General features: G+C 43.5%; 1 protein-coding gene across 1 annotated transcript in view; it reads right to left on the bottom strand.

Moving 5' to 3' along the window:
- The window catches only part of HSD17B4 (hydroxysteroid 17-beta dehydrogenase 4), a 424,146-nt gene that overhangs the window by 311,454 nt on the left and 93,113 nt on the right, over positions 1-19,579 (bottom strand). Inside the window, exon 9 of the mRNA XM_029620119.1 lies at positions 17,015-17,106. Coding sequence (XP_029475979.1) covers positions 17,015-17,106 — 92 coding nt within the window. The remainder of the gene's footprint in view (positions 1-17,014; positions 17,107-19,579) is intronic.

Below are 19,579 nucleotides of genomic sequence, written 5' to 3' on the forward strand. Positions count from 1 at the left end.
GATGCCCCCCCCCCCAAGACCTGCCAAAAGTCCCTGGTGGTCCAGCAGGGGTCCGGGAGCGATCTCCTGGACTTGGGCTGTCAGCTGCCAGTAGTCAAAATGACGCCGACGGCCCTTTGCCCTCACTGTCACTGGGGTTGACCATTGGCGGCGGTAGCCCCTGTGACATAGTAAGGGCAAAGGGCCGTCGGCGCCATTTTGACTACTGGCAGCCGACAGCCCAAGTCCAGGAGATCGCTCCCGGACTGCTCCTGGACCCCCGCTGGACCACCAGGGACTTTTGGCAGGTCTTGGGGGGGTCAGGAGGGTGGGGGTTGTAGTAAATTAATTTTGGAGGTCTTGGGGGGCGTCAGGAGGGTGGGGGATTTTGTTAGATTTTTACTTTTTTATTAAAGATTTGTCTGCGAGCCAGATGCAGCCATCAAAAGAGCCATATCTGGCTCCCGAGCCATAGGTTCCTGACCCCTGTCCTAGATGCTGAATTTGCGAGGCCTCAGGCGAGGGCGTCCTGCTGCCTGACTGCCAGAAGGGGGGGGGTGCCACTTCCACTTCCAGAGAGGTGTCCTCCCTTTCTTTGCTCTCATTCCCACACCAATCTCCCCTCCCTGCCCTGCAAACACCCTTCCCATCTGCCCTCTCACCTTCCATCCTCCTCCCTCTGTCCTCACCTGCCTATCTTCTTCCCTCTCCTCCTATCCCATCCCTTCTGCCTATCTCTACTGGTGGCCCTGGCCCTACTCCTACTTCCCCTAGCACTCATGCCTTGGTCCTCTCCCTCCTCCCCCTTCTCTGTCCCCACACCTCTCATGATCCACTCACCTCCTCAGAAAAAGGCCAGACAAACAAAAACTTTCACACACAAAATGACAAATTAGACCAAGGGAAAGGGAAAGAGATTATAACATACAAAAAAAACCAAAAAACACAGGACAACTCACTCAGTAATCGTACGAAAAGCTCCATCTATCTCCAACAACTCTTCACCTCTTCTCTCCTACTCACCCTCAAAGAGGCAGCTGCAGGAAGTGGGTGTGACATACATAGAAAAACTGTGGAAGGTGTATAAAACAACGCAAGACGCAGCTAATGACGTGCGACATGCTAACGCAACACACGATGCGATAATTTCCACATCACGAACAACGTTATCTACACAATGCAATAGCAGGGAAATTAGCCTACACACTTTTTTTTTTTTTTTTTTTTTAAATCACAGGTGCTATTTCTGCTATAAATATAGCATTTTGATAACTCTAGGCTATATTTTTGTTAACAAAGGTGTGCCTTGGGCTTGAAAAAGCTGGGACACACTGCTCTAGGATTATGGAAGCGCTTACCAACCCAAGCAGGTAATCATGCCCTTTGGAGAACTGTGCTTTCTTCAGAGCTTCTTTCTCCCCCCTCATCCCAGTTCCTCGATATTAATGTGCAGTACTGTTTTATTGGTGTGATTTGAGCTTCTCCGTATCACCAATTGCCTGTTCATGCTAATTTCCTTTGATCCACTGGTCTGTAAAATTACTTTTAACCTTCATATGTTTGCATATAAAATTTCTGTGAATCCAAAATATTTTAAACTATTTATCAATTGAAAAACATAGTAAATTAAATGTTTAGAAATAGATTAGCCCAATCCTGCTTTTAACACCTCAGAGGTAGCATTTCAGCCTAGATGACACACTGAAATCATTCTTAAAAACAGGCAAGAAAACATTTTTTCAGCAACCAGACATCCAGGCAATGCTGACAGTAAGGTTCCATAGTGGGAGAGGAACCATTGTGCTCTGTGAGACTCTGCGCATCCCCTTCCCTCCCCCCTCAACCCCTCCCCCCCCCAGCTTAATCAAACTAAAAGCACAGCTTCTCACATCTAAAACCTTAACTTCTGCAACAAGCTCACCAAAAATGATTCACTGCTATGAATGGTCTGGAAGATCAGTCAGCCGTAATCTACAGACCACAGCTGCTTCACCCACTTGCACATTTCATCATGGAACAGACGTGCAGACGGAAAGTGTTCAATGCTTTAATGCAAAGTTTTAATGGATGCCCTTTATGTTGGAACATAAAGCAGCCTCCAAAAGCAATGATAAAATGTCCCAATAGCTTGGTATAAAATCAGGAAAACAAAATCATAACTTCTCGTAAAAGCTTTACAAAAGGTACTGTTATGCATTACCTGGACACGAATAAGTCACTCTGCCTTCAGTGTAATGCTATAGGAGGTTGTGTTGGGGAGGGGATGGGAGCCAGGCTAGAAAAGACCTTTGTTTAAAATGTCATAGTTTGGCTTGAAGATAGCAGTTTGTGGGTTTTTTTTTTTGTTTTTTTTTATTATTTATTTATGCAATTTAACAATTTTTCAAGAAAATTCTTGTACAGAATCAGAAAAAAAAAAGGATTATATCTAGTCGGTACTATAACAACAGTATCGTCTATTTTAACCATGACAAAATAATAAAGAAAGGAGAAAAATTTCCTTTGTTTAACTGAAGAGATCCACAATAGGGAGGACGGATCTTTCCAAACCTTCAAACACAATATAGTCATAAACAATTTACAGGTAATTCCGGATTTTAACAGCACCCCTTATTTGTGTGAGGTATTAGGGATCCTTCAGGGTACATTATCTACAGCTACTGGCACCTTACCCACTAAGAACTGTGTTAACTGGGGTGGATCAAGAAAAACATAAGTATTTTGCATATATTTAACCACACACTTGCATGGGAATTTAAGGAAATATCTTGCCCCAATTAACAAGACCTGAGGTCTCAAAAGTAGAAAGGCCTTCCTTTTCTTCTGTGTCTCACGAGACAAGTCAGGAAAGGCTCGGACCATTAATCCAAGAAATCTCTCATTTCTGTGTTTTATACTCAACCTTAAAAGTCTATCTCTATCTGACTCTAAGGCAAAAATCACAATCAAAGTTGTAGGTATAGCCATTTCAGTGTCCGATGTTTCCAGCAATGCTGTTACGTTCAGAGGTTGATCAGTTGCTAGTACTTCCATTTCTGTTCCAGTTCCCTGGTTCTCTGGGTTTGTTTTAGACTTTGGTAAATAGAATGATTTCAAAATCTTAGGGCTTTGTTCAGGTGAAATTTTTAATATTTCCAACATATATCTATTAAAAACTTCAATTGCAGATCTCACTGGTAATTGTGGAAAGTTAATATATCTAACATTCCTATTTTTTGCATAATTTTCTAAACTCTCGATCTTTTGTCCCATAATTTTATTCTCTTTTATAATCATTGCTTGTGTTTGCTGAACCGTTTTTATCTCAGTCCTGATATTTATTGATTGTTGTTCTGTCTCCATATTTGATTTTTCATACACTTCTAGCTTCTTTTCAAAACTCCTCAGTTGCTCCATTGCTGGAGTTAATTGTTGTAATATATTTGTCCGCATGTCATTAATTGCTTCCCACAAAGTTTCAAAGGAGAAAACCAGAGGTCTTACCATTGATGGTATTTCTCTCGTGGAAAAAGCAGCATCATCTGTAGCATTTTCCCCACATAGGGTTCCTTTGCCTTCACCGCCATGCCTCTGATCGTCTATTGGGCTAGAAGCAGCCGTCGGCAGCACTCCTGCTCCTGCTGGGAGGAATTCATGGACACTTCGGTTCAGAGTATCCTCCCCAAGGAGTGATGCGTTTCTACCGGCTGCTGGATCTGACGGTGGGGTCCTCACTGCGGGACTCAAAGGAGACATAGAGCCTGGCAAAGAGGGGAGCTCCACTTCCCCTCCCCCACTCTGCAACGGCTGGTCTCCCGCTTCTCGAGTGCTGCGCGTGACATGGGCGTCCATCGGGCCGGAGGGAGTGCTCACCGAAGGCTCAGCAGGGTAAGATGTCCTCGGTTTGCGCTTCCTTCCCATAATAGGCAAATAGTTTCGCAGGAAAAAAAGGATTTCTTTATCAATCACACGAGGACGCTCACAGCACAGCGTCTCATCCGGCAGCCATCTTGGATCCGCCGCAGTTTGTGTTTTATCAAAATTGAATCCCCAATGTTAAAACTCTGGTTGGGATGAATGGTAATTATTAGATTTTATCCCAAAATCATCTCCAAGAAAACAGCATCCTCACTCAAAACACTCAGGGTAAACCTAGTATGACATAAGGAAAGAAGAATCATAGAGTATCATCTTGTGGTAACAGTCCAGACCTAGAAAACCTAAAAAAACCACTACTACTGGATGATGAATTACTGAAAGAAATATTCCCTGCTCCTCTAGTTCTAGCCTTCTGGCAACCACATAACCTGAAACAAAAACGTATAAAAGAAGGGAGGAGCAAGATAGCAACATGACGTAACTGTCGATTGGCTACCCATTTTCACTTTGTGTCTTGCTTGTGGTTCAGAGCTGTTATGCCTCCAAAAAGGGAGGTGTCCTCCCTAACACCCGGACAGCATTTAATCACCGAATTCGCAAATGGAGGAGAGTTGATGCCAGAGGAAGAAGAGGCGTCTCAGCCCCTTAGACGTCTGACCACCACTGGCTCAGCGTGTTCCCTCCCAGAGCGGACCAGCAGCATCGCTGACTGATGTCACTGGAGGTTGCCACATCGAAGGGAGCACCCCCAGGAGTACTGGTAAAGAAGTGGTTTCTCCAGCTTTGTGAGATTCTGCTCATCTACCATCCAAGAGTTTGTTGGAGGTACCTGAAGGACCTTGTGATTAGTCTCAGCCTCCTGCTCATTCCTACAAGGTATTTGATCCCTCTGGAACCTGCAGTGGTAACTTTCACCACTCTTTGGGATCTTGTGGCTAATATTGGTCATGCATCTGTGACTTGCTCAGTTAAAGCGGACTCTTGTTTCAAATAGGCTGGATTCTCATATTTTAGGTTCTGAGTCTAATTGAGGTGCAGTTAAAGCTAAGATTTCTGCAAAGGAACAAGATATTTCCTCTATAAAATCTATTCAATCTACACTTATTAAGGAACGGGGGTTTTTAAATAGGAGGGTGGAATTTATTGAAAACAGACTGACACTTAAACATGTTTCCTGAATTTCCCTAGGATGGTTGGTGAACCACTACGAATTACCCTAAGGAGGTTTTGTTTTATGGAGATTTTATCAATACAACCAGATACTGTTCCTTTTTTAGATAAAGCCTACTGGAGGTCACATGATGCTTCAAGGGGAGCAGGACGTGTTTCTGGCCAGCTCCTATCAGGCCTAATTGCCAGCCGCCTCCACCCAGCTGCTCATCGTGCAATTTATGACAGCTTTATACGCCCCATCTTGGGATAGCAGGTGCGATCATTCACAGTGAGACTACCGTGGGTATGTCGAACAGAACCCTGAAAAGAGAAAAATAAAAGCACGCCCGACCCCTTCTAAGATGGTGGACGGAATGCATTCCAAGCCCACTGAACTGGCTTCCCCTAAGATGTTGATCTGAGGTTACCAGGGCGGTCGAAAAAGCCATAGATGTCAAGCTGGACAGGATGTTCGGGGAGATATTAGCTAAATTAGACACCTTGTCGGGCTCATTCGAGGCAGCTTTCAGAGGTGGAACAGTGCATCTCAGCTCTTGAAGATGGCTACCGTGATTGGGACACAACGGCTATGGCAGTGGCAGCATGGCGAGAAATCATTGAAAATAAGATGGAAGATCTCGAGAACCGATCCAGGCGGAATAATTTAAGTTTCCTGGGCCTCCCTGAATTGTTGTTGGAGGGGGAGCTGAGGGAGATTTTGGAGAAATGGCTTCTGGATGCACTCCATCTTGCTGAGACGGTGGGCCCCATACGAATAGAGAAGGCCTATCGTATAGGCCCCGTGATTGGCACATCAAGTCAGGCCTCGCATGGCGATTGCCCATTTCCTGGACTTTTCTCAGAAGGCAGCAATTCTGCAGGCATTCCGTCGGGGCGCTCACCCCAAGGTAGGGGAGCAGAAGATTTTGATCTTCCAAGATTATTCAGTTAAGCTAGCAGGTCTACAGAGAGCGTTCTCACCCATCTGCAGTTCTTTATTCCAGGACAAAAAAAAAACCAAAACAAAACAGTTTTACATTGCTTTATCCAGCCAAGCTTTGGATCACAGACGGGGGGATCCACTACCATCTATAATACACCTGCGAAGGCACAATGATTCTTACAGACAGTATCGGGGGACTGATGCTGATTTAAAGCTGAATGTAATGGAGGTGAGGATATTAGGCGATCCACCATTGTAGGGTCTTCAGTCAAGATCTGCTGTGTTAGACAATACAAGTAGACCAAGTTATACGTGGAACTGACTGTTTGGATGTCTCATGAGCCCCAAGGATTCATACATAATCAAGCTTCTTGGTCTCCATGTTAGATCTTTCGCTAGCATTCAGTGTTTAATATGGCTCCAGTTTAAGTGGGCTGTGAATTTTTGAATTTTTGGGCCATTTTGCCCCTTGTGCTAATGTTATCTTTCATTTTGGATGTTTGCAATGGGGAGGCTAGGACTTTGCCTACTCTGGATGATATGAACCTTCTATTTTTTGATCCTTCTTCGATCTTTCACACCTGCCAGCACTTGAGAAACTGAGCTGACCTGCAACGTAGGGTCTTAAGGTCATGGACTGAATATAATGACATTTTGCAATATTTTCTGGTGGTTTGCTATACGGTAGGATCCCTTATCCTATGGAGGCTGGGGGAGTGGGAGTGACCGATCCTATTTGGGTGTTAGTCCTGAGGAGGGGAGACTAGGTGAGGGGGGGGGTGATAGAAAGAAAGAGGGGTAGGGCGAGTGACCAGGGGTTTTGGGTTCGGTATTACAGTTGGAACCAGAGAGTTAAAGGTGGCACCTTTGTGGACAACCTAATGGTTCATCTTAGTAATCCAGTAGAGCCTATGGCAGCTTTACTTGAGGAACTTACCCATTTTGGGGCCTTTTCTGGCTTTAGAATTAAACATGAACAAATGTGAGGTGATTGCATATCCTATCCGTTATCAGGCAGAATGGAAAAGGAAATTTCCATTTCAGTGGGCAGCGGACTCTTTTTGCTGAGTATACAGTTGTCTACCTCTCTCTCCAGAATATACGATCTAAATATACTCCCACTCTTAAGATCTCTAAAGAATACATTTTTGGATTGGAAGGATCTACCTCTATCGGTTTCAGGCAGGGTGAACTTATTTAAAATGCTTATCTGGCCCAAGTGGTTATATCTTGCAAACGTTTCCCCTGCTTCTTCAGAAAAAGAGATGTTAAATTAGTTTATGCCATGATCTCTCGTTTTATTTGGCATGGGAAACAGGCCAGGATTTTTTTTACTTCTCTGTTGGGTTCATGGCGCTAGGGAGGGCTGGGGACCCCTGACTTAGAGGAATATAACATGGCCTGACTATTGAGACATGTGAAAGCCTGGCTATTTATTTATTTATTTTAGGGTTTTTATATACCGGCATTCGAGAACGCAGTCCCATCATGCTGGTTCACATTAAAACAAGTGTGCATCGTAAACAAAACTAAAACAATGGTGCGGAAAAAGGCAGTTACAAATAACAGGGAGATTAGAACTTGGCAGAGAGAGAAGAGAAAGGACAGGTTATTAAATCAAACATGTAACGATAGTGTAAAATAATATAAAATTCAAACATGAAGGTTAGTCATGGTGTATGTGAGGTAAGGATTGGCGTGGATGGGTTAGATCAGTTTGAGTCCGGGATTAGATGCATTTCACAACTTTGGCTCTGGAAAAGAAATCAAATCAAGCCACTACATCTCGCTTATGTGTGTCATGCTCCAACCACTTGTTTACCTGCATCCATCCTAGCAATTTTGCTTTGATTTCAGTGTGCAAAACATGGGTTTTTTCTGCTCTAAGTTAGGTCAAAATCCACAGGAATCAGTATACTTGCCCATAAGGGGTCATTTAGATTTCCTTCCAGGACTAAAGGCCTTCTTTTTCTCACAATGGGAGGTGCAAAGCATAGTTTCACTGATGCAAATGTGGACTCGAAGTGCCATATTGTTTTTTCAAGATTTGTCCGCACAGTTTGCTCTTTCCCCTAAGTCTTTTTTGCTTATCTTCAACTGCACCATTATATACAATCATTGCAGAAATCTCATCTCTGTGTTGTCTTTGTGGACAAGATTGAGGAGCTCTTTCAAGTAGATAGACTGGGGGATGTTGCGCATCTGCAAATCCCCTCCTGTTTAAAACCTGAAGTTTCTTATGCAGAGGTACATTTATTTATTTATTTGTAGGTTTTATATACCGTTATTCGGTAGAGCCATCATAACGGTTTACAAATCTGCAATTATCATTCAACATATGCAATTATCTTACAGTCAAATAGAGTTAACATAGTAGTTGGGAACAGTAGGGTTTTGTGAACAATCAACATATTTTCTTAGTCGTTGAATAACAGAATATTGCGGAGAACATTTTCAAAGAACTTAACGGATCAAGGGAGTGAGCAGGGAGGGGTAGAAAAGGAGGGTACATCAGGAGAGCATGAAGGAGGAGGATTATGCTTGCGAGTTCTGTTGAGTGCTGGGATATGCCAAATGGAAGGCAGAAATTAGACTTAGCTGACTTTTCTCTTCCTGCATGCTATCAAGCACATACCTGAGTTGACGGAGGATGAAACCTTATGGGAGATGCAATATACATTTCTGCACAGAGCGTATTTACCTCCTGCCTGGCTGCCTAGAGTAGGATATTTGGGCTCTGAACAATGCAGTAAGTGCAAATTAGGCAGGGGCACCCTAGGACACTGCTTCCGGACTTATACAATCATTCAAATTTTGGGGGGTAAAGTTCAAGTATCTATCTTCGCTGGTGGGTTAATCCATGGCCTTTGCGCCTGAACATAACATGCCATACTGGGTCAGACCAAGGGTCCCTCAAGCCCAGCATCCTTTTTCTAACAGTGTCAATCCAGGCTATAAGTACCTGGCAAGTACCCAAAAACTAAGTTTATCCCATGCTACTGATGCCAGTAATAGCAGTGGCTATTCTCTAAGTTAACTTACAGGCCGATACAGTAAGGACACGTAAGAGAGTGTGGCAGTGCCGGGTGCACCCTCGTTTGCCACGAGCACAATTTGGTTCACATACCACCCGATACAGTATTCAAATGAGACGCAAATGCAAGTGGCGTCCAAAGCGCTTCCATGAAGCGGTAGGCGTGCGCAATCCATTTTACTGAATAGAGCGGTATACAGCGCCTATACAGTATCCTGAGTGCGCTAGTACCTGTCATTTGAAAATGTCATTCCACCAGGAAAGTGGATGGTTCTCCTACAGACCCCGCTGCCTTGAGCGCCCGGCTGGACGTCCAAGCCAGAAGTCCAAGGTCGCAGCTTGGACATCCAGTCTGGGCGCTCAAGGCAGGGGGAAGGCCCATGAACGTCTGTCAGCACTGAAGCAAGTATCACACACTAGTTACTCACCAAAATACTCTTTCTTCATGTGCAGCACCAGCTCCTCTCCAGTTCCAGGGACTGACCGCACAGGCTGGAGTGTGGACTGGCCTGCGGCGGGCCGGCGCCATCAGCCTCAGGGTCGCCCGGGGCCCCGTAGTGTGAGTCCGAGTAGCTGGAGCGAGGGCCGACGTGCCGCTGGTTGAAGCCCATGCCGATGCACCGGTTGCTGCTGGGCTTGCTGCCGCTGTCGTAGCCGGTCAGGGCACAGCGTGCGTTCATGCACCTTCCCACTGCCTTGAGCGCCCAACTTGGACGTCCAAGTTGGGCGCTCAAGGCAGCGGGAAGGTGCATGAACGCACGCCGTGACCTTGGACATCCAGCCGGGTGCTCAGGTTGCAGCGTGCATTCATGCACCTTCCCGCTGCCTGCAGGGCCGCTTCTGCCCAGACGCACAGTCCAACTCGGCAGGAGCATCCCTTTTGCATCTACATCAGGTAAGCTGCAAATTCCTGACTTGCTCCCTCCAGCCCGATCTCCAGTAGGGTTCGTGCTAACGTGGCAGCTGCACACGGCGTCCGGGCCAGAACGGCTCCCGATCCCAGCTTTCTTTCCCTCAGCTGAGCGGGACAATCCAAGCTGGGGATCGCAGATTCGACGCTTCCAGCTTAGAGGACTCCGTCTCGGTTTCTAGTGCTGGGGTGCGCCTTTCAGTACGGGCTTGCTGCCGCTGTCGTAGCCAGTCAGGGCACGGCGTGCGTTCATGCATCTTCCCGCTACCTTGAGCGCCCGCCTGATGTCCAAGGCGGGCGCTCAAGGCAGCGGAAAAGTGCATGAACGCACGCCGTGACCTCGGACTTACAGCCGGGGCACACAGGTCGCGGCGTAGGGTGTGTAGGGATAGGGCCTGATACAGGAGCTTGTGCTCACTGCAAGTCAGTGGCGACAAGGAGCCCAGACCCACAAGAAGGCCAGAGGAGCCCCCGGAAACGGTGTCCGTTCTTCCCTATGGAACCGAAGTACTCTGAGGTTAAGCGCGGTGGTGCCAGGTTGGGTTACTTTTTTCCCCCTTATGCGAGAAGCATTTTTTTTCTGTGGATTGGGTCGGTTTGGGACTGGGCAGCTAAGTTCACCACACTAACGCCACACTAACGCCAGGGTCAGGATAGGCGGTAAATTTGCAGGTTAAAGACGCAGCAAAATAGCTGGTTAAAAAGGCGATAATCTGGGCTGAGGGAATAGCTAATCCGATCATTAACATATCATATACATGTGGCGGGCGGAAAGGGATACGCGTAGATTTCAGTAAGCGGTAAGGACGCGTAAAACCGGATACTGAATCGCAGGTTAGACATACGCGTCCAAAATGTGCATACAAAGCGGGTTAAAAACAGGGTAACCGAGGCCGCGCTTTACTGTATCGGCCTGTTAATTAATAGCAGGTAATGGACTTCTCCGCAAAGAACTTATCCAATCCTTTTTTAAAACCAGCTACACTAACTGCACTAACCACATCCCCTGGCAACAAATTCCAGAGTTAAATTGTGCATTGAGTGAAAAAGAACTTTCTCAGAGTAGTTTTAAATGTGTAACATGCTAACTTCATAGAGTGCCCCCTAGTCCTTCTATTATCCGAAAGAGTAAATAACCAATTCTCATTTACCCATTCTAGACCTCTCATGATTTTAAACACCTATATCATATCTCCCCTCAGCCGTCTCTTCTCCAAGCTGAACAGTCCTAACCTCTTTAGTCTTTCCTCATAGGGTAGCTGTTCCATCCCCTTTATCATTTTGGTCGCCCTTCTCTGTACCTTCTCCATCACAACTATATCTTTTTTGAGATGCGGTGACCAGAATTGTACACAATATTCAAGGTGCGGTCTCACGATGGCATGAAACAGAGGCATTATGGCATTTTCCGTTTTATTCACCATTCCCTTCCTAATAATTCCTAACATTGTTTGCTTTTTTGACTGCTGCAGCACACTAAGCCGATTTCAATGTATTATCCACCATGACGCCTAGATCTCTTTCCTGGCTGGTAGCTCCTAACTATAGCATGGGTTATTTTTCCCTATGTGCATCACCTTGCACTTATCCACATTAAATGTCATTTGCCATTTGGATACCCAATTTTCCACTCTCACAAGGTCCTCCTGCAATTTACACAATCCATTTGTGATTTAATTACTCTGAATAATTTTGTATCTGCAAATTTGATTACCTCACTCATATTCCTTTCCAGATCATTTATAAATATATTGAAAAAGCACAGGTCCCTGAGACTCTCCACTGCCCACCCCCCTCCACTGAGAAAATTGTCCATTTAATCCTACTCTGTTTCCTGTCTTTTAACCAGTTTGTAATCCACGAGAGGACATCGCCACCTATCCCATGATTTTTTTACTTTTCCTAGAAGCCTCTCATGAGGAACTTTGTCAAATACCTTCTGAAAATCCAAATATACTACATCTACCGGTTCACCTTTATCTACATGTTTAGTAACCCCTTCAAAAAAAGTGAAGTACATTTGTGAGGCAAGACTTGTCTTGGGTAAAGCCATGCTGACTTTGTTACATTAAACCATGCCTTTCTATATGTTCTGTGTGATTTTGATCTTTAGAACACTTTCCACTATTTTTCTGGCATTGAAGTCAGGCTAACTGATCTATAGTTTCCCAGATTGCCCCTGGAGCACTTTTTAAATATTGGGGTTACATTAGCCACCCTCCAGTCTTCAGGTATAATGGATGATTTTAATGATAGGTTTCAAATTTTAACTAATAGATCTGAAATTTCATTTTTTAGTTCCTTCAGAACCCTGGAGTGTATACCATCTGGTCCAGTGATTTACTACTCTTCGGTTTGTCAATCAGGCCTACCATATCTTCTAAGTTTACCGTGATTTGGTTCAGTACATCTGAATCATTACCCATGAAAACCTTCTCCGGAATGAGTATCTCCCCAACATCCTCTTCAGTAAACACCGAAGCAAAGAAATCATTTAATCTTTCCACGATGGCTTATTTTCTCTAAGTGCCCCTTTAACCCCTCGATCATCTAACGGTCCAACTGACTCCTTCGCAGGTTTTCTGGTTCAGATATATTTTTTAAAGTTTTTACTCTGAGTTTTTGCCTCTACGGCTAACTTCTTTTCAAAATCTCTCTTAGCCTGTCATATCAATGTCTTACATTTAACTTGCCAACACTTATGCTTTATCCTATTTTCTTCTGTTAGAAGGAATTCTTTTTGATGTGGCCTCTTTTCAGATTTGGGGGAGGGATAACTCTTGATTCAGAAGGCATGTCTAAATTGCAAAGAGACATTCTGTTGCAGTGGCGTGCACAGGACCCTCCAAAGCTTTTGGCTCTGAAGAAACAAGATTACATGCTTATTTGCAAATAGAAAATCAAACTACCACTGTTCGTTTAAAAGTAAGTTCATCAACATCTGGCATCCTTATCTGCAGAGGTTGTCTCCTAGGGCTAGAAGTGAGTTGATTAATTACTCCCCCTCCCCCCCCCTTTTTGAAGGTGTGTATTTCAACTGAATAGAATATGTTCCTGCCTTTGTTTATTGGTGCCCAGGGATCACTTTAATGGTGGGGATGGGAGGGGGGGGGGGGGGAAGAGGGGTGCTGAATACAAAAACCATTTACTTTCCAACAAATGACTGACTTTATTGCTTGTTTGGCATGCTTCAGAGTCATGTATGTCAAACGTTTGTGCCATTTCCTTTAATAAATAAACAGTTTACATATAAAGTCTACTTTCTTCCCTTTACAAACCAGCAAGCCCATACAGAAAACGTCAGATCTTTCTGCCTTCCTAGAATCCTCTACTTATGAAATTTCAGAAAGAGCTGCTTTATTAGTCTGTTCTCTCTGAACATGATCTGAGCTTTATGAAGAATTATTTCAGAAATATTCATGTGCAGGATTTTTCTTGACCTCTCTAGAGCTACTCAGAAGAGAAGGGTTTCTTGACCTTGTGTCAGGACGACCTGAGTCTAGGGGCTACTTTTATTGAGATACCCATGCAAATCTTTAATTAAATATCAAAATGATAGTTTTCTTTTCTTTCTTCCTAAATAATTTCACATTGTTATTCAGTCCAGGAAGGTTGTTCTATCCTCAAGCAGCATCTGGTAATTAGGAGTCTGGGAATTATAATGCCTTCAGGATCTCATGCTATTACAGTTTCTGTTCTACAAGTTTTTCTCCTCCCCCTTTTTCTTTTATTGTGGACTAATAAGACATTTTCCTATTTTGTTTTATTTTCTTTCTATATTATGTTACAGTTGTATTTCTGTGCAAAGTCAATTCTTTGTACATGATATGAAAGTTTAAAAAAAAAAAAAGCGATAAAGGATTAAGCTCCGAACAGAAACCCAAACAGAAGAAGTAAATGGTACAACATGCTTCAAGACAGCACAATGCAAGCTGTACCAACACATATCACAGGACTCTACAGCTTCCTACATGGGAAAAGCATTCAAAATAAGAGGTTCGCATTCACGCTGATCTATGAATAGTGTGAACATGATCCAATGCAAGAAATGTGAAGAAGGATGCTACATTCGTGAAACAAGCCAAAACATAAGAATCAGTCTTCACAGATATAAAACATTATAGGACAAAAAAAAAAAACAAACAGCTCAGTAGGTGAGCCCTTCTCAAAGATGTTCACTCACACACTGAATGTCAGTCACATGTGCTCACACACTGACTCACACCTACACTGACATGCTCTCTTACACAAGTGCTCACGTATACACACTGTCTCATGCTCATACATGCACTTATTGACTCTCACTCACAACTCACATATTCACTAATTTGTGCACCCTATGTCTCTCATTCACTCTTCCCCCTCCGAATAAATTCTTAAAAATTGTTTTTACTTACACTGATGGTTAGGGAGCTTCAGGCATGGCCCCAGAAGAATAGAGTCTTGGCGAGCTGCCTGTTGCTGCTCAGTGTCCTTCTTTGGGGTGGGAAGGGGCAAGTTGGAAGGCCCCAACAGTGATTTTTTTTTGTTTGTTTGTTTGTTTTATTTACTACTTTTATTCCGCTGCCCCAGCACGAGGAGAGCTCAGCGACTGAGAGCAGGGTGAGGAGCCGAGCCAGTGGAGAAGCAGCAGCGAGAGGGCTGTTGGCTGCCTTCCGCTGGCTGCCGGCAGAAGCGAGGTAGATGTGAGGGGAGGAGCCAAGAATGAGGTAGTGGTGGGAGAAAGGGGCGTCTGAGTCAAGCAATGGCAACAAGCCCATGGAGCCACCGCTACTGCTGCTACCACTAGCACTACCACCACAGGTAACAGAGAGAAGACAGAAATGAGCAGAGAGCCTCAGGGAAGACTCCCACTCCGTGACATGACCTCCCTCCCTGAAGAAATTCGTCCAACAGCAAATACTAAAGAATTAAAAAAAAAAACCCACTAAAAACCTATCTTTTCACAATTGCTTATAAGATCAGTTAATAGTTCTTTCTACTTAGTTTAAAGACATTTTAAATATTACATCTGTCATTTCAAAAGCAATAGACATTTTAAACATCAATACTGTAATTATAATGTATTTTAATAATTGATTGTATTGTTATTTTTATTATATATGTTGTATTTGTAAACCGCCTAGATGGTCAGACTCCTGCCCTATTTGCGGTATATAAAAACTTCTAAATAAATAAATAAAAATACTGCAGGGTCTGGTATTGGTCGCAGCAGCTCTGCAGGCATGGGGGCCGCAGCAACCAATACAATCATGTAATCCTCCTGACCAGCCCACCGGGGTATGCCCGAAGTCCCAACAGGCCAATCCACTCCTGGTCCTGCCAGTAGCAGCAGAAGCTTGGGGGGGGGGAGAGGGGGTGTCAGTCACCGCTTGCTGTGAAGTTACATACCAGACAGTTCTTTATTGAAAACAACTTCCAACATCCATTGCCCTGAAAATGCTCCCTATATCTGAAGCATTTTTGAATCTCTGGGCTTTCTGAAATGAAGGACACTACCTTTTCTTTAGATTTCAATAGTAATGACCATAAATAGCTACATAAACAGAAATGGATATTACCTATTCCATCTCATCACAGTCAGACTACCCATTATAGTCATTATGAAAATTAGGCCATTGTATATTGAGCTATCATATTGTCTGCAGTGTCACTAATGTGCCCATTTACTGCACATGGATACAAATGCTTCAACGCTGTCCAGCTATTTCTTCCCCAAATACACAGAGGACCAAATCCCAAATAATATATTTATTCAACAAGTGGGTTCCGTGGAGTTATTTCCAGTATATATTTTCTAAAATGCAATACCAAAATCTTAGAAAATTAAAGGAGGGCAAAAACCATGCCCATTTCTGCCAATATACTGGATCAAGCTTATTCTGAAAATCAGAGGCTCAAGTCTAGTTCTGATGTTTAAACAGAGGGGAGCCAACCCAAAATGCAATATTTCTGCTTACCATCTTGCTGATGGAGCCCAAAAATTCATCCCTGGAGAATAACTCACTGGTATCCCTCAGGGGCTGCTTCTTCCACCTCCTGCTCTGGCCCCCTTGTTCATCACCACCAGGCTGCAGAAGGCAGCATTTAAGACAAACTCTTCCCTACTGGTCTACCTGTGGCCTGCTTACACTGGGGAGCCAGCACAGTACCCAACTAGGTGTACTACAAGATGAAGGGGAGAGAGAAAAGGAGGATGAGGGGAGCTGGAGAAAAAAAGAGGAGGAGGAAAAGGAGAATGCAAGAAAAGTAGAGGAACAAATAGGGGAAGAAATATTCAGGAAAATGGTGGTGGGAAGGCAAAGTAGAACAAGGGGTGAAAAAAACATTTAGAAGAGGGAAAACAAAAGCAGCAAGGCATTTCTCAGCATTTGCAGGGATACACAAGAGTGGCAGAAATGGTCTTACAGGCTGGTAGGTGTCATTAACAAGATAAGCATCTTTGTTTCTTTCGTCTTACCTTACTGATGCCCTTACCTGCAGGACGGGCCACCAATAAAGTATGATAGAAGAAACAGGAAGACACAGGCCCGGGGACTGGATAGCCACAGCCTTAAACCAGAAGTTCAAGTCCCAGCTCAGGGGACATAAGAAATGAGATGGTGGTCTCAGTCCAATTCCAAGGGCCATAACAGAAGTGCTATTCACACTGCATCTCCTGTCAGAGTCACGTGAATCTGAATTCTGCTACACAAAACTCAGTCGCTGACATCTAACAAGGATACGATGAGAGAAAGCGAGCTACAGCAAAGGAGCATCAGTGCCTACGCAGCCACTTACAGCACTGTCATATGTAGCAACACATGAAAAGCTGACTGAATCTCCTCTTCCCCTCGCCCCTGCTATCCCAACTGAAATGTTATACCCTGCTTGCGAATGATGGTGCGGTTTTTAAATAAAATCTAAAAGACCAGGAGACATCTGGTTGGAGGTCAGTGTGTGCTTATGTGAACAGCGGTTTACGTCAAGAGTTGAGAGCCATGATAGCAACATTAGTTTTAAAAGCAGCATAAGCCAGGCGAGTTGAGCTCTTATTTTAGGACTCGCCAGAGAATTCTTGGCACATAACATACATAAAATCACAGTGTCGCAAAAAGACCTAACTGCAGCAGCAGGAAAAAAAAAAAAAAAATCTCACCTCAAACAAACTGCCATTCTCCTGACAGCTTTCATGGCAAAGCCACAGGACAAGAGGGGCCACATACTCGGGCTTCAGAGCATCCAGCAGATCTGAGATAAACAGAAGGAAAAATATAAAATGCACAAAATGAGGATGTGATTAGACTTTCAATATCTTCATCACAGGCCTTTCAGAGAAGTAGCCATGAGAGATTGCTTTTCAAAAGATTTAAAACATTTTTGCTGATGAAACTATTCTTGGCACATTTTATACATTTTCAGATTCATTTTTTTCACTAAATAGGCAACTTCTCAAAATGTACGTGGTGATTTTATTTAGCTGGCAAAATGGCAATAGCAATTGGCTTTGAATTATGTGAAAATAGCATATATGAACTGAAAATAATTTTGCTATATGGGTTTATTCATTTTTTTATTGAAATTTTGGGGTAACTTTCAGGAATCAAAATTCTCAAATGAAATTTTTTTTTTGTTTTGGTTTTGTTTTTGTTTTTTTAAGATCTTAGTTTAAGGCTACTTTGCAAATTCATGAAGTTCCATGAAAGAAACAGCATTCAAGATAAAAATGAAAAACAAACAGTCAGAGTACAATCCTGCCAAAGCAGCGACAGGATGACGCAAACTCTGCGGCAGGTGGCACATCCTTCTAGAACCTCCAACTCTGGAAAGGCCACAGAACGCCGAGCACAGAACAGCAGCAGCCACACACCACATCTGGCAAATCTTCTGAATCTAATACACATTCACCTGACAGGTCTGTGAACAAGCTGAAGGAGCGTCTGCTTTGGGTTAGCTCCAATCTCCCTCCCCTCCTACCACCAGAGTTTAAAAAAAAAATTTAAAAAATCCCTGTACAGCCCAACTGACCCTCCTCTCACCCTCCCAGAACAGAGGGGAGAGTCCCCCCCCCCCCCCTCCCAAAAAAAAAAAAAAAAAAAGGGAGTACAGGTGCAAGAAAACCAATTGTAAAAGACCAGGTTGCCATCAAAAGAAGACGGTACCACCTCGGCCTCTGGTGAGAAGAATAGGGAATGGGACGGAAGCCCAAGAGAAAAAGACTTCCTGGATAATGAAACATTTGTTTTTCCATTTTCTTTCAATGCAGTGAGAGTTTTGAAAGCATTTCCCTTCATCTCATAACAAATGCACTCGTGCAGAGCTCTAAAATACAGCTCAACAAAATGAAAACTGTTTCAAGTGAAGCCATCAGTTGAATCCACCCTTTACATTTTTGTGGTATCTCAGATCGAATATCGGTATATAAAAAATAAATAGATAAATAAATAAATATGCAAGTACAAAAGCAAAAGATGTTACTATTTTATAAAATCAGATATATTTATATCTGCACACACACACACACTTTTTTGTAACCCCCACCCCCCCACCCCCTCCTGATTCCTTCACATGACATGCCCCGGTGACTTAAAGACCCTTGCTGGTTGAGGGCAGGGAAGAAGTATCCTTTCGAGACTGCATGCCCTCAGCAGGAGGTCGCCCACTGCCATCCCGCTCGCTCTCTCCCCCCTGAGTTCAAGCACCCAGGCCCCCCACCAGTCAAGAGAGACAGCACCACACAATGGCACAGGGCTGGACCCTTATGCAGAAGATTCTGGCAGAAAAGGACAAAAACTAAATGAAGGGAAAAAAGGGAGGACATATTACAAGGGAAGCACTAGCCATGCATTTTAGCCACTGCCGATTCTTTTTTGTTTTTCTAAGACAATAGAAACTGCTCCCTGATGTACAGAAGAATTTGCAGCTCATTTAATTTAAAAGGTTTGCTATTATTTCTAAAATTTATAAAAAAAGAGGGGGTCAGTCTCACAGTTGATGATGTGCCTAATAACGCTTTCCTTTCTTCACAGAGCATGATGCATTCTAAATGGGAAGACTAATACCAGGCTCAGTTCTCACCGGCGAGCGGAAAGGACACAGATTATTCCCTGGCGGCTGTCAATAGTCCTGTTCCTTCAGACACGCAATACTTCATTAACTTTTCATGAGCAGAGTGTGTCCATAACAAGGCAATGTAAAATTAAACAGCAGCACTTGTGAGGTACTCAATAGTTTGTGGCAGACCATTAGAAATTAATCTATTTAAAAAAAAAAAGCCCACACAAACAGTCAATGCAACAGCTGCAGATCACAGGCTCCAGCTTTGTTAGTAAGCAGGAGATATCGTGTGGCCTCTGTGTTTTTGGTTAAATTTCCTTACTAGTTTCCTAATGTAGTATGCCTATAGGCCACCTAGGTATTTTCTCTTGGATCCCCAAATATTGTGGTCTCATTGATGTATGTATACAATATAAATGTGTATATGTACCGTATATTATTTTTCTGTAAAATATGGATATATTTGAATGTAATACATGTACATGAACTTTTTTCCACTTTATCAAGGAATTAATGACATGCTTTAAACATTTGCGTGCTTCTGATACATGGAACTGAAATTTAACCTGTACCTTGGGTGATTATAGTGCAGCTGTGTTCTCAAATGTTCTGCAAAATGTTATATAAAAATACTGAGCTGTGATCTTGATCCAAGGCTGATTGATAA

This window comes from Rhinatrema bivittatum, chromosome 1 (assembly GCF_901001135.1).
Source record: "Rhinatrema bivittatum chromosome 1, aRhiBiv1.1, whole genome shotgun sequence".
NCBI classification, from domain to species: Eukaryota; Metazoa; Chordata; class Amphibia; order Gymnophiona; family Rhinatrematidae; genus Rhinatrema; species Rhinatrema bivittatum.